This window comes from Siniperca chuatsi, linkage group LG1 (assembly GCF_020085105.1).
Source record: "Siniperca chuatsi isolate FFG_IHB_CAS linkage group LG1, ASM2008510v1, whole genome shotgun sequence".
NCBI classification, from domain to species: Eukaryota; Metazoa; Chordata; class Actinopteri; order Centrarchiformes; family Sinipercidae; genus Siniperca; species Siniperca chuatsi.
Genome location: NC_058042.1, coordinates 27,141,150 through 27,156,782, shown reverse-complemented (window position 1 = coordinate 27,156,782; position 15,633 = coordinate 27,141,150). Strand labels below are relative to the sequence as shown.

Below are 15,633 nucleotides of genomic sequence, written 5' to 3'. Positions count from 1 at the left end.
TTTCCGCGTAAAAAGCCTTGAATCTACTTGATTCCGAGGATTAGCGATTAATTGGCAATTTCAAGGATTGGCAACGCAAATTATGAGGTTAAAACTGCGATTATTTTAAACGAAAGCGCAGGGAAGCTCACACCATCAGTGACTGCATCCAAGCCCCCCGTCTCAGCTTCTGCTGTTTGTCACCGCATAGAAAGTGAAAAGAGTTGCACAGGCTGCACAACGGGCCTGAACACAAATTTTTCCAAAGTAAAAAGTAATTTTATTGTTATTTTTGCTCTTCTTTCAAATGATTGTAAATGCCTGATGTGTGAAAAAAAAATGTCAGTATATTTTCAATAATATGATAAATAAAAGAGGGAATAAAAGCACACAAACACACAATGTTTCTTTTGGAAAACTGATGTATTTGATTATTAGAGTAAAGAATTACAGTATCTTAGTTGTTAGTAGGTATTAAAGTGTAGAGAAACTGGACCCATAAAGATCTTCCAACTTTCCAAGAAAGTGCATGTAACAGTCCGAAGGTTGTAAAACCCAATATATATTTATATTTATAAAAACACTATCATTTTGTCCCCTGGCCATGATGGACTTCTCTTGTGTAAGCTATATGTACATTTTCTTGCGAGGGAGTTTGTATTTCCACATCTGAACGTATTTACAGAAGCTTCAACACAAAACTTTGCACTTGATGTCAGTGAGGATGCTGGGACATAGCAGCAACGTGGAAATCCAGCTGAGAAACTAAAGGAGAATCCTGCTCATTTGATTGGCTGTCTCAGTTCCAAAAACCAGGAAATAGGCCAGACCGAATGTTCCCTTCTGTCTTGCTTTCAACAACAACAAAATACGAGCAACAAAAAAAGAGATTGAGGGAAAAAAATATGGAAGTAAACAAAAAGTAGAAAGTACAATACACAGAAACGGTAACAACAAAACAAGATAACACTAAAGAAACCCTTGAAATGTAGCAAACTTCAATGTTTTGTCTTCCTTAAATAAAATAATGGTAAATAGCAATTGGAAAGAAAGGAACTACCACATCATTTAGTCCCTTGCCTGAATTTCATTGTTTTGTTTTGATGAGGGGAGGGGGGCATGAACACACAGATGTTAGACCATCTACAGAAGATCAGTGTATATTATTTACAGCAAGTCTGTTTGCTTATTACAGGGCTAATGCATCACATGAACATCAACAGTTCGGTTATAGCTACTACAGACAGAAAATAACTTAATGCCAAGGTAAGGTTATCTACCCAGATATTCTAAGTTTCAAAAGCACATTTTTTAAGCACTCATACATACCCATTCTGGCTTTAAAACAAACAAAAACCTAACTGTTAATGCTTCCACTTGGTTTCAAGCAAGGTTATAATCACTAATAAATAAGCTCCTTAAAACTATAACATGTACATTGTACAAAAAAAGCAACTTGTCTTCACACTCGTGTTCGTAAAGATTAAATGGCGAGCAAAGCAGTTCAGTTGATTTTGTCCCTGTCTTGTTCTCTTTCTCTCTCTTCTTCTCTGTGTGTCTACATATGTATACAATATGCCTTTAGCATCTTCATGTGTCTGTGCGCAACTGAGGACATACACTCTAACTGGTGACAATTTCTTTATTGTCCTCCATGAAGCGTGTGAACCGGAAGTGGGCCCCGTTCTCTGTGTTGGCCATTTTCTCCAAACCAGCAAGAGCAGCGTTGGGCTCCATGCTGTGTAGCTTGTCTAGGCTGCCGGTCAGGCCACCAATGGGAGAGCTACCCCCATTTCCCACACCACCTGACATGGGGGGGATGCCTCCATTCTGGATGACAGAGATTTCATTTGTCTTCATTGCCAGGCCGTTGGAGAAGGCTGCAGCGTACTGGTTCCAGAAACTGGCCGGGTCCCCGTTGCTTGCCCTTGATGCCATGTCCTTCTGGAAGATTTCAGGAAACTTGACTGGGTTGGTACCCAGGAAGGCCATTGGCCCATCCACGGAGAGCCTGCGGCCACGTCTGGCAGGGGCACTGTTCCACATGTGTGTGCCCATGTGAACCTACACAGAGAGAGAGGGAGGAGAGAGAAAGGGAATAAAAGGGAGGGAGGAGAGAGACAGAGCAATGAAAGGGATGAAAATTAGTGATGTTTACAAACTTGGCCACAAGAGCTGCACATGAGATGATGCAATGGAAAAAATAATAATAATGCTTGACTCCAAATTAAAATAGCTTCACACCCTGGGTGCAGCAGACCAGTTAGTTGCCTATGCTTCGAGAGGTACCAGCATGGTGTAAACATCTTGTTTTGGCAAGACTGATACATGCTATTTAATCTAAACCTTAATTTGCTCATCTCACAAGGGGACCACAGGGCTTGAGGTAAAATTGTACTGTCCAGTTTCATTGCTCTGGCCAGTATTGCATGTGACATTTCACCTCTGCCAATACCCTTTCCATGACAAAGACAACACATTTTCTTTCTGCTTCATAACACTTCAAAGACACATTCAAATAATTATGTTTTAAGGTATTTTTAACCTTCTACAAAAAAGTTCAGACTTTTCTATGTTTACTATAGTGAAGCAACTTTAACTAAAAACACAGATATCTCTGTATAAAAACAGTTTCAACCAAGTGCCAGAGCTTGATTTACTACAACCTTTAAAAATTAAAAATTACCATGTCTCCAAAATTCCTCTCTAGGATTAAGGATTGACACACTTAAAAATAATTGATGTAATTTTATATTAAGTTCACATAATTCTCCCAAGTTTCTGTAGATCATTGAGCAGGATCTTTTTCTTAATGATTTAGGCCTGTGACAGTGTTCCCAGAATCCGTTATGGAAAACTACAGACTGACCTAGCGCACAATGATTGCCTCTGATAATTAATTCTGTGTACTGAATCATTCTTAGCTGATTACATTCTGGAATTTCAACCCAATAATCATATTAGTTGTGTGATTCAGCCTTTCCACTAAGGTAATTTTTTTCTCAGAGAGCTTTAATTAATTATACAACATTACCACCTCTTGATGCCTAGTTCACTGACACGCCATATAAAACTAAATAGCAGCTCTGAGACTCATTTTCCACAACCATTCTCACACACAATTTTTTTAGTTTTCTGGATGTTTCAACATTTACCTTGAGGTTTCCTTTGGTGGTGAAAGCTCGGCCACAGATACTGCAGGCAAAGGGTTTCTCCCCTGTGTGGGTTCTCTCGTGGATCTGTAGAGCACTGGAGGAGGAGAAACACTTCCCACAGGTGTTGCAGAAGTGTTGCTTGGGTGTCCTGCGTGGTGGAGCCGCGGAAAGCACTGGGGAAGTGGAGGCAGATGACGTGACCAAGCCAGTGGGCATGTCCTTGTTCTCTTGGGGGAGGCCATGGAGGAAGCCGTTGACCTCTGGTTTGTTAAGAGAGCCTACAGAGAGGAGGGAAGGGGTTGGGCTGGAGGACAGGCTGGTGTTTGACGGCTCAAATAGCTGTGAGGGCAGGTCTCTCATTTGATGGGTAAGCATGTGCTGCTTGAGGTTGCCCTTGGTGGAGAAACCCCTGTTACAAGCCGTGCAAATAAATGGTCGTTCTTTGGTATGGCTTCGATAGTGAATGTCCAAGGCACTCTGACAAGCGAAGGTCTTCCCACAGATGTCACAGGATGTGTTCTTGATGATGTTACGCTCACGGAAGGGGAATATCATGCCCAGGGGGTCTTTTGAGGGATTGACAGATGTCAGGTCGAGGGCTCCAATGTTGGAGGGGTGAGAGTGCAAGAGGCTTGCACTGGTTTGCTCCAAGGATAAGGCCCTTTGGTGCCTTTCTTCGAGGCTGGGGGATTTGTGTGGTTGTGGCTGCATGCTAGTGGGGGATGGCGCCTGCATGGAGGAGGTAGATTCTGACACAGCTGGACTCCCGGTGCTTTGGCTTTCAACATCCCCTCCCAGAGACGAGGAGTCATTGGTGAGGCAATCCCCCTCAGATAAGCCATTTGCCATAGCCTTCATGTGGCTGGCTTGTAGTTCCTCTGTTTCATTATTGTAGGAATTCTCTCGGCCATTTTTCTCTTGCCCCCCCTGGCAAGCCATTTCAGGGGGAGCTGGGGAGTTACACAGACTGTCATGGGAGGCATCAGCTGACCTGGGTGTGTCTGGCACACTGCTATCTGGGCCCTCCTCCATTCCTTCAATGTTGTCATCAGAGAAGTTGTCCAGATCATCAAAGTTTCTCTCCTCAAATGAGCCAGTGTCAGAGACCATGGACTCTGGATAGCTCTCTGGCAGAGGGGTGTTGGGGATCTGCCCACCCATGTGCATTCGAATATGTTGCTGTAGAACCACGGCATTTGTGAACTTCTTCTGACAAATAGGGCAGGAGTGTTGGACTCTAAGAGGAGGCATGGCCCTATGGACGCTGTAGTGGGTCTTAAGATTTCCCTTGGTGGTAAAGGCCCTGCCACAGACTTTACACTTAAAGGGCCTTTCCCCAGTGTGAGTGCGATAGTGCATTTTCAGAGCACTTTGGCAGCTCAGCACCCGGTGGCAGATGACACATTCGTTTGGGTCTGTCACCTTCCTGTCAATGTTCTCCACAAGCTGCTGTAGCTTGGAGGTCTCTGACCCTTGTAGAGGATCAAGGATGCCTCCAAAGGGGAACTTAGCCTTGAACTGATCAGACATGAGAGGCATGAGTGGGTTGGTCATCATGGGTGGGCTGTTAGATGTTGTGTAGTCGGTAGTGCTCTCTGAGGCAGAGCTCACATTTGTCATGAAGCCTGAGGAGTGGCTGCCTTCTTCAGTTTTCCCATTTGAGGTAGGCAGAGTTGCACCTTCACCCTCTTCAGACACTCCATCATTACTTTTAACTAAAGGCTCAGCAGCACCCGAGTCACTCTTTGCAGTAACAGAAGGGCTAGTTATGGCTATTGAATGATCTTCCTTTTTGATGAAATGTGGCAGGCTCGGCATGGTCGGTGGCAGCAGCATGCCGACTGAGGAAGTCAGAGTGGGCAAAACTGGTTTGCTGTCCAGCCAGTTTGTGACAGGTTTCTCAGGGGGCATAGACATGCCGTATGGAATGCCGGTGCTTGTTGGTATGTTGTCTAAATGCTCAGGAACAGGGTAGGGGTTCATCTGAATGTGTGGGTATTTTTCTTTATGGCGCTGGAAATGCACCTTCAGGTTACCACGGGTGGAGAAGCGGTTACCACAGATATTACACTTGTATGGTCTCTCGCCAGTGTGAGAGCGCAGGTGGATTTGCAAGGCACTGTCACTTCCAAACACCTTGCCACAAAACCTGCACTTATGCTTGAAGAAAGCTTCGTCAGAGATGCTCTTGTGTTCAAATGAAGTGACATTTGGGGGCTTGCCTTTCGTCCGCTGGGCCAAAGCTGCTAAGGAGTTGAGGTCCTCTACGGTGGTGCCAACACTAGGCAGAGAGCTGGAGAACATGGGGTTTCCAGGTGGGGGCTGAGGTAGAAGGGGATTCACTGCAGAGCTTAACAAGCTACGCATTCCAAATGCTGGCGTGGATGACTTAGCTAGTGAGGAGTTGCTGAGCTGAGAGTGGAGGCTACTCATATGACTCGGCCTCTTGTCAGAGGACTGGGCATTGACTGTTGCTGGCCCCAGTGTGCTAATGCTCTGAGATGTCTCACTGCTGCTTGGGTTGGACTGAGGTAGCTGTGCCGCTGCAGCCAGCTGCTTTAGGCTGCTAATACTGGCTGACTGACTAGCCAGGTTCTGCGCTAGGCCTGCGGCTGCAGCCAGCTGTTGGGAGAGATGTGAGCTGAGTGTGGTCAGTGGGCTGGCAGCAGGCCCCATTGTGCCTGGAGCAGGAGTTGGGGGCACCTGCATTTCTGGGGACTGGGAGGCCAGAAGCAGTATCTGATGGCGAATCTGCTCGATAAGCTGCAGCTGGTGGATCTGTTGCTGTTGCAGGGCTAGAAGCTGCTCCATTAGGGCTGGCACTGCCACCCTGGGGCCCCCAGAAGAACGGGCCTCTTGGGAGAATTGGGCCACAGCCACTTTGGTGCTCTGCAGATTTTCAATAATGACATTGCTGTTGATCATGGAGAAGTCCCCCAGTTCAGTGAGGTTACTGAGCTGAGGTAGAGGGGCAGAGATGGCTGAAGTACCTACTGCAGGGCCAGAAGTGCCCCTGCCACCTTGGCTGCTGACTGTGTTGATGGGGCTCCCGCTCTCTGTATGACTGCCTTCCTCTTCATGACCACTGCTCATTCCGGAAACATCCACGTCCATGGATTCGTCTTTTTCAAGAGTGTTAGGCTCCAAAAGGTCACTGCACTCTGTTTGATCAGTGTTATTAGCTGTGTCATTCATCTGGTCATCAGGATTATGGGGAGGAGACCCAGGCGAGAAAGTTCCGGTGGGGGAGGCAGGATTTTCATTCACTATCAGAACTAACTGATTCTTAGTGCAATTCTTCTGGTGTTCCTCAAGATCTGATAGTTCAAAGAACTCAGCACAACATCTGCTACAGACATGGGCGTCTGACTCCTTGCAGGGGAGGTCCTCTGAGCAAAGTTCTGTGTCCCCTGAAAAAGAGGAAACAGAGGATTAGTGATTAGAAATGTTTTGCAGCTGAAGAAGCAGCTTTATCTCCTCAAATTCCATTGTTGTTAATCTTAAGTTAATCAGTTTTACACTTATCCCCTTCATGTGTTAACAAAAACAACGATCGAAAGGCAACAATAAGCCAACAGAAATGAGAAAAGGCCTTATTCAATGCAATGGCCTCTGAAACATGATAAGAGGGGATACAAAATCAATGGGAACTACTCAAATATTGCTTAAAAGTGATCTTTGAAGATGTACATCTGGGTTTCATCAGCCCAACCAAAGGTAATCATTTTCTCCAGATAATCCATCAAAATATAGAAAAGAGTGAAGAGAGGACATTGGGTCTTAATGAAATTTCATAGAAAGGCATTGATTTCCTATATTCCATGCCCTTCAAAGTCTACTTGTCCACTCGGCGCAAATCAAGCATTTGAAGGACTTATTAGACTTTCAATTTGCTGTCAACTTTGCTCATTTTCAGCCAACTATGGGCATCTTGGACAGGTTATCTATGTCACTAAACTAATTTGTATCCACTCAGGCTGCAGTCACAGAGAGACATGAACAACAGAGCCCGTGGCATCCAGACTGTTACGTGCACACACTAAGCTCAACAAACAAAACAAAAGAGGACAAAAATGAAACAATTAGAAAGTAAATAATTACTTATTTAAAACGTATATGAAATTATTTGCCATGACTAAAATGTCTGCCATCTAATGAAAAGAAAAACAAAATACATTCCATTTTTAAAAGTCACCAGACTTTTGTTATATTTCATAATTGTGAATAAACTTTGACTCTACAACATTAGCAACCATAGAAAAGGCCCTCATCTGTAAATTCTTCTGAGAAAAAAGCAATGGAAAAAAAACTATTTGTTTAAATAAATGACTTGGAGTCAAAACTTAAGAATAGGGCAGTACATCCGAATGCATGCATCACAAATTTGCCAAAACTGAGAAACTGGACACACCAGCTCACAGAACATGCAATGCAAACACAACAACTTCTGTTGTCACTGAGATGGAAATTCAAAAGTAATGACCACATTTTCAAATGCGCACACATACAGGTTTTTTCATTTTCCATTTTGATAAACAGGACAAGTCAGGGAGTGAAAAGGCAAGACGACACCCTGCCCCCAGAGCCACTGCTGTGCTGCAGACTTTCCTTATTCTTTTCCCTCTTTGTCACACTAAAATCTCACTGTTTAACATACAAGTTGATTTACAAATTGCATTTCTCTATGAATCCCTTTCATTGTGGCTCTGGCCCCTCAACACTTTTCATCAGGGGCAAGAATTCATTTGCAAATGAAACCAAGAGAAGTGCAGCCCTGCCCCACAGAGAGACAGGATGCCTTCCCATTGTTCGCGCAGCATGGGAGCGGCGGGGATCGTCGGCACAGCCTGGCCCTGCTCATCTCAGTCGACTCAAAGCAGATCCTGTTTAATTCAGGGATTATCTCCCTCAATGTTTCTCTGCTCAGAGACATCAGATAACGCAAAGTTGCCATGACAGTAAACCCTGGCCCTCACACCACCAAACCATGCAAACAGGGAAGACTCAACTTTAATGATAACTTTTCATGTTAAATCCCCCCTTCCACCCACCCGTCTACCTACACCCTAAGCGCTAATTTTGAAAAATGTGTTTGATTCATAGTGTGAGAAATGTGAGAATTAAATAAACACCGTTTCTCTTTTCTCAAGGCTGACTGTACAGAAATGAGTTAGAAGAAAATCCAATCATATGACATTAAGTATGATGAAAACAAGAGCCTTACAAAAAATAATAAAAAACTTTTGTCAAACAAACTGCTGGAAGATGCAGAATTAATAAATAAATAAAATACGTCTGTGTGTGTGCGTATATGTGTGTGCATGTTCAAGTCTATTCAGAGCATAAGGAAAATAATATGCTACACATGATGCATATACTATTTCAGAAACAATGGTGTACACTGAAATTGAATTAATTAACTATTTCACTCATACACATACTTTTTCTTTTTACATAGTTTTTCTTCAATTAAAATTATTTCCAAACAAATATGAAAATATGTTATGTAGCGCGCATTTTTAAAAAATCCTACAAATCAAAAGATTCTCAATAATACTATTTTTAACATGCAAAAATTACAATACTAAAATTATCACTAAAATATATAATTACAGAAAAAAGAAAGACATGACATTTAGTCCCAAAATAATTTGTGCATTTCTATTTTACTAATTAAGAAACTGGAGCAAACCATTTTCTTGAAAATTGTGCAATGCAGCAGTTGACAGTCTCACTTCACCAACTCTATGTCAGGTTTGGAATGTGTAAGAAGAAAATAATAATAATGCCCTTAAAACTGCAAAACATAAGAATGATATTTCATCAATACCTTAAATGTTAACACGACTACAGATGTTCTCTATAAACTGTGCAGTACTATGGTTTACTTTACTTGACAACAGAAAAACTAAAATCAAATCAAAACTAAATCATGCATGACTACAAATCCACTGTCCACATAAGACTAGTATAGCAAACAGCACAGATGCTAGCATTAGGCTTAATTCCCAAAATAGCAAGGATTAACTTAGAATTAAAATTAAGATTAAGTCAACCAGGTATAACGATGGAGTCTGTAAAACTTCCATAGAATCTCCATCAAAAGCACAATGTAAGCAGTGTGCAGGGCTAAAGGGCGTCAGGAGATACAAAGAGCAGAAGACAGAGCCTCAAACAGATTGACCAAAGTCTGAATATGAGAGTCAAGAAAGTGAGGATTAGTCGAAAAAGTTGACGGAGAGCTTTGAGAGATCCTACATTATTTTTTCGCAGGGGGGCCTCTGTGAGCCTCTTGACACTTGTAACTTCAGGAGGGTTTCTGCTCTCATCGTCTCCAACTCTCAGGTCTCATCCCACTGAACACTAGATGGGGTTCCACTAAACCTGCCGTGGTCCAGGACAAGACTCAAATCTAAGAAGCTCTGCCCCGGTGACATGCTTAAAGCTCAAGGGGAGGGAAAACGGCAAAGCAAGTCCTTCAGGCTACACCTAGACTCACACCACATAAACACTGGCAAAATGACAAGCAACAGCACTCTCTGTTTGCACGGAACAACAGTGCAAAGGGGGCTGTCCTGCCAATCTCCCCTCTAGGGGGGCCACTCTGATAGGGCAAAAGGGGACGGCCACAACATTGATAAGGCCTCACACTCACACACACTCTTAAATAAAAAGCCGAGGCCTTGCTGGGCCGCCTGCAGCTCTGATCAGCAGGGTCAATGGCGAGGTAGAGAGGAACACACAGGGCCCTGAACTCTCATCACCTCCACACAGAGGGACACTGGCAAAGGTTAAAACAGCTCAACATCCCACCCTCCGTGGCTCCCACTATGACCTCCCAGTAACTACGGCCCTCAGCATCACCGATATTCAGCCACAAATACAATGACTGTCTGTTTTCACTTCCGGCTACTACAACTCTCCAGAAGACACACAGCACATTTACCATGAGCACTGTTTCAGCTAAATACCCCAAAACCTTAAGACAACATGTCCATATGCTTATAATTACACACACACAAGACACTTGCTACATTTTTAACATGCATAGTATTGGACATAATTGAGAAATGTTGTTTTCTGCAGTCTGCCAGAGTCCCTGACAAAAGTAACTCTTCATTAAGTTTATTCGATTTAAAAGAAAATGCTGGGAAAAAAAAAAAAAAACAACACTCAGGAATTAACTAAGCTTGCAAATACCTTTTTCTATGCATGGCTTTCCCCTGAAAGAAGCAAGTGTTTCTTTCAAATTACCTGCACATGCTTTTCAGGCAGTGCTATACCCAATTTGGCTTTGAGAATATTTACATTGCACATATTAAATTTATAGGCCTTATCCAACAGGTCTAGGCAACGCCAAAAATTATTTCTCATTTTATTTGTACGTTTTATTAAAGGCATGTCTTATTTTTTGTACAAATTAAAATAATGAAAAATATAAATGTTGTGCAGCAAAATTGGATCACACTGCATGGCAGACTAAAGATAAGCCTCCATTTAAATGAAGACAATTTCGGATTACAGAATTCTAAGAAAGAAAATAACTGTTATTTCCTTGGTAATGAGTCCTTTCATAGAAAAGTCAAAAAGTCGGTCAACAAAAATAGACGTTACAACGCAACGTCCTGTTACTAAATTCAACTGTTATTGACCTTATCCTACGATCTTACCATGCCGTGGTTTTGTAGAAGTTTTTTGTTTGTTTTATATTCTCTTTTTAACAAAAATGTAACAATTTACAATGAATTGCAGCTGGGCTGGATATTGCTGGCATCTGAAACCCTGAGCTCCAGCATAGAGTCCTGAATTTCCAGTTCTGAAAGCCACTTTGTATAAACTGATTTCACATATAGGCACATCAGCACCGTTAAAAGAGAGTATTTCACTTTGCAAACAAAGAATTATCATAGTTATATTTTTCACAGCAGCCCAAACATCATCGTTATGCGTTAGCTTCTCTGTAGGCGTTAAAGTAAAAATGAACAAGCTTATTTATCAGTGTTCATTTTGGTTGAGAAAACTATAAATTATTTTGCAAAAAAAGAGAAATTGAGTGTGTATGTGTGTGTGTTTGTGTGTGTGTGTGTGTGTGTGTCTCAGAGTGAGTAAGACTTAACTTCTCTGCTGTTTGAACAAAAAAGTGTAAACGATGAGTAAACCGAAGGGATATTTTCAGGATTTGGGAAGGATGTGTGTTCATCTGTGCTCTTTGGAGCAGTTTGCGCTCCTTTTATTCAACTTTTAGCAATAAATCACACTGGCGTGCAAACAAGCAATGACTTAATGAAACAGAGGGAAAACATTATACAAGTTTACAGCGCAGGACTGAAACACACGGATAAGGCAATTTCTGAGTCCGGGACCCAAGAAAAGTTGGAGTCCCGGCAGGAGCGACAGGGTGGCCCATCTCGACGCACCGAGACCGGGGAAGGGAAGCCTCGGAGAGGACCGAAAACTAAGCCGGCTTCTCATTACAGGAGAGTGTCAACGTTGGATTAAAACCATGATTTAAAGCTGAAGCGGAGACTAAAAAGTTGTGAAACTTTTAAAACACACACGCAGCGTAACCCTGAAGAGAAATGCGCCCTGTACTTTCGTTATTATCTTTAACTTATTTGAGTTTGTATAACACCGATAATGGAGTATTTAGTGTTGAAAAAATATAAAAGCAGTTCTATATTCCTCTCGCAATTGGAATAACGTGATTTAAAGTAAATCCTCAGCATTAAGTTTTCTGAATAGTGGTGTAGACTTTCATCACCCAGACGCTGGAATTTGCAAAGAAAGAAACAAAAACCAATAGTATAAAGTCCAATTCAAAGTATTAACTTTAACCGTCAGATGTGTCCACAGACACGATAAAACACACCAAAAAGTGACATATTCACGGTGCTTGGATAAAAGGAGCGATAGGGTACTCACCATTGTGCTCCGATAAGGGCAGATGAGGGTCGGATTGGAAGTGTTGCGGCTTCGCTTGTTTCCTCCGCGACATGCTGGCTGGCACATCAGCAGGCAAAGAATAAAAAAATGACTACAAAACCTTCTCAAAAATTACGTAAATCGAGCCCATCCACCGCGCATGTGCCCCGTTATGATTATCAATAATGCTCTACGATTAATCATACGGGGGGCTTCTTTGAAAGGCGATTGGCACCTCGCCAGCCCCCCTCCTATTCAAATGAAGTCTCTTTAATCAATTAGCTCCTGATTTGCTGGGGACTCTTGTCTCTCTCTCAGCTCCCACCCAATGAGTTGATCCGTATGGGGAAGAAAGGCTGGGTTTTCCAAACTCCCTTTAGATACGGTTTAACCCCTTCTGTTAGCCAAGCCAAAGCTTATCTTGACTACTACAGGGGAATGTCAGCGTCTCGAGTCAATGCCTGCGACAGTATCTTTCAATCTTTCACATTGATCAAGCAGCGATCACAGTTTTTCTTTGCTTTTTCCCTCCTGTAGATGTGGACTGGCTGGACGTTCGCAACTCAAACCTCCGCGATCTCCAACCAACTTTCTTCTCTCTTCAGCTCGGTAGTCCGTCCTCCACTCTTGCATTAAGATCGCTGTAATTCAGCTCTTGTTGTGTTGTACACCGACACCTACTCTCTAAAGAGTTTCAAACGATGCTCCCAGTGCGCTAAAACGCAGTGTCGCGCCAGCATGTTCCGTGCGTAAATGGCACCGGTACGCGTTCCCAAAAGTCCACAGTGTGTTCCGACGTCCCAATCAGTTTCATTTGATTATTATTAGTCGAAAGGGGGGTTACTTACTAACACGTTTTCATCACACACTGCATTCCGCGAATAAACAAACTTTGAGGGCCCGTGCAGCACTGGGACAAATGTGGAGCCCGGCCCATCGAGGATCTGATTGGTCACCGGGCTATTCAGTCATGCTACCATTCACCTCCACCTCCTCCCTCCCTCCTTCTCTCCCTCTCCTCTCCCTCTCCTCTCTCTCTCCCTCTCTCTGATTGCGCACAGCAGATCCAAACGCTTTGTGCGCACCAGGATGATCAGTGGTAAAGACAGCGGAGACAAGTCTGTTCATCTGAATAGGGATAAATAAAGCTTTTAATTTCTTCCCTAAACATTTATTTTATTTTTAGCGAATGCTTGTCTCACACTTACGTCATGTGGACTCATCTTCATTTCATACCATCCATTTAACCATCAGAAAAAAAAACACTTGTTTGTCTTCATACGTCGCCATCCAGTGGGTTATTTGGACAGTAAAAGCAGTATGAATGGCTGCATGATATGCCTGTCAAAAGCGGGATGTTTTGACTTTTGTCTTTTGATTTTTACAAATGCGAGTTTTTTTTTTTTTAAAGGCAGTGATAAGTGAGCAATATAATGCTGCTGGTAACTGTAAAGAAAAGAAAACAACGTCTTTATCAACCCTGTAAATAAGTTATACCACTCACACACTGCATATTATTATTATTATTATTACTATTATTATTATTTGTTGTTATTATCGCCCTAAATAATGCACTAACAGGAGTGCGCCTTCAGTGGGGATGTTTTAAGAGGGCAAGAGGTCCCAGAGGAGCTTTATGTGAGCGCTGAGTCGAGTAGATTTATTACGTGAAAAAGATAAACGAAGCTCTCAGTCGAGCTGATTTTGAGAAATGAAGATAATAATGTTACTATAGGTGATGCCTCGGATGCCATTATTTTTCACTGAATATTTAAAGAGCGGCTGCAGGCTAGATGGATCTGGTCCTCTCTCGTGTCAGCTATCTTTTAGTTTCGACTAGCCTTAGTATTTACTTATTCATGAAAAAAGGAAAGAGCAGGGGGAAAATCAAATACTTCTGATGGCTCCGGTGATCTGCTTTATCAATGCGTTATGACAAATATTTAAAGAATATATATCATTTCAAATTGTACACATATATTAGTGGTATTGATAGATGTCTTATAATCCGATAATATAACCAAATCTAAATGTAGGCAGTGACTAACAAAATCAAACAGCAAATGATCATTAATAGGGGAAACGTTTATGTGTGTGTGCCGTTAAAAAGCCCATGCAATTATGTGCACCAAACTTGAAATTGCTGGGAGAGGAAAAAGGGGTCTGCAATATTGTAATGTCCCGGGCGGGAAAATCAATGGCCAGTTAATTGATGTGAGTGTTGGTGTGAGATTGTAAACAGGGTGATTTGCAGCCCAGCCGAGCGGGAGACATTTTAAATGGGATTCACTCGGGACGGTGAGGATACAGTGTTAACAATCATGGGCTGAATGACACAGACGGACACAGTTTGGGGACCCAACAGACATAACTCAATGTCAGCGCCTGGAAAAGTTTTCTACTTTGACTTAAAATATTTCTTTTTTTAGCCATTCAGGAGCAATTGTCTGGATTACTTGTTGATTATAAAACAGTATTTATAATATCCAGCACAGAATTAATTGTACATTTGGACAGCTTTGTGCTTTGAAAGAAGAAAGTGGAGGGTAAATGGAATATTCTCACCCGGATCTACAAGATTAAAATAAAAGTATACATCAAACTAATAATTTAAAAATGTACATCTAATAGGCCTATTAATGTTTATTTTCATATCAATTAAATTATTTTGTTTTTTAATGAATGCAATTAATTATTAAATAGCCACACATATAGTCCCAATATCCTACCAGTTACTATCAGTCAATATGAAAAACAGTGACTTTGTTTTCTGCAGGAGAAAATGACAGAAGCCTTCCGCGCAGAAAAAGTGCGCATTTGACGGTTACGCGCAATCAATGCTGTGCGCAGCATATCACAGAAGGTCCGGTGCCATCATTCACTATTATCACTGACATCCCATGATTGATCATGTAGCTCAGAAACACTGCGCGTTTGAACGCATAATGTGATAGTTAAGGCGGGGAATCTCCCAAACCCGAGTTGTTAGTGATCCTCAGCCAGTGTATTTCTAACTAGAAAGCCCCTTTTTCTGTGTGACACCGCATTCAACACGTGGTGGGTTTCTATTCACGGTCCTGCTCCCTGCTCGACACGATGCCTAAAGAATTACAACTAGCTGGATCAGGCCTTCATCTAGGTCAGCTGCACGTGTGTGTGTGCTTGTGTGTGTGTGTGTGTGTGTGTGTGATAATGGGATCCCGAGTGGCAAGACGAGAAAGCGGGCAAAACGTAAGGGTTTAGGTTTATAAGGGTGCATAGTCTCAAGACTCCAGTATGTTAGCACAAGTGGAGGACTAATGAACTAATTCACAAGACTGTTGGTACTTGTGTCATTATTACACCATAATTATTTGATAGCTCTGATATACATGCCATCAGGTAAAGATAATATTTAAGGACCTTTGATTAAAAAGTACTAATTCAAAGTTATGGCTATAGAATTAAGAGAGGCCTTACATTTTAATACAAAAAACAGTAAAATTATGTCAGCTGACACAGACAGCTGATATTTAATGACATGTCATTTATTAAATACATATAATATCATTTTCATGGCAAACTAAAAGTGTATTCT

At 42.1% G+C, this 15,633-nt stretch overlaps 1 protein-coding gene across 2 annotated transcripts; it reads right to left on the bottom strand.

The window, feature by feature from the left end:
- Positions 1 to 383: 383 nt before the first annotated feature.
- On the bottom strand, positions 384 to 13,001 carry sall1a (spalt-like transcription factor 1a). 2 transcript variants are annotated; one of them, XM_044169804.1, is made up of 3 exons: positions 12,057 to 13,001; positions 3,135 to 6,544; positions 384 to 2,043 (listed from the first exon to the last, which is right to left on the bottom strand). In XM_044169804.1, the coding sequence occupies exons 1-3, from the start codon at positions 12,127 to 12,129 to the stop codon at positions 1,603 to 1,605; spliced, it is 3,924 nt and encodes a 1,307-aa protein (XP_044025739.1). In that variant the 5' UTR covers positions 12,130 to 13,001; the 3' UTR covers positions 384 to 1,602. The 2 variants fall into 2 exon arrangements, with proteins under 2 accessions (XP_044025739.1, XP_044025823.1); XM_044169888.1 differs by lacking the exon at positions 12,057 to 13,001 and adding an exon at positions 9,393 to 9,635.
- Positions 13,002 to 15,633: the final 2,632 nt, after the last annotated feature.

What these genes read in the sequence shown, in the direction of transcription:
- sall1a (XM_044169804.1), bottom strand. Translation starts at nt 12,129, where the DNA reads ATGTCGCGGAGGAAACAAGCGAAGCCGCAACACTTCCAATCCGACCCT. An exon ending in GCCCTTATCGGAGCACAATG is followed by an intron (nt 6,545 to 12,056) that starts GTGAGTACCCTA and finishes CCTCTTTTTCAG; the next exon opens with GGGACACAGAACTTTGCTCA. An exon ending in CCACCAAAGGAAACCTCAAG is followed by an intron (nt 2,044 to 3,134) that starts GTAAATGTTGAA and finishes CTCTCTGTGTAG; the next exon opens with GTTCACATGGGCACACACAT.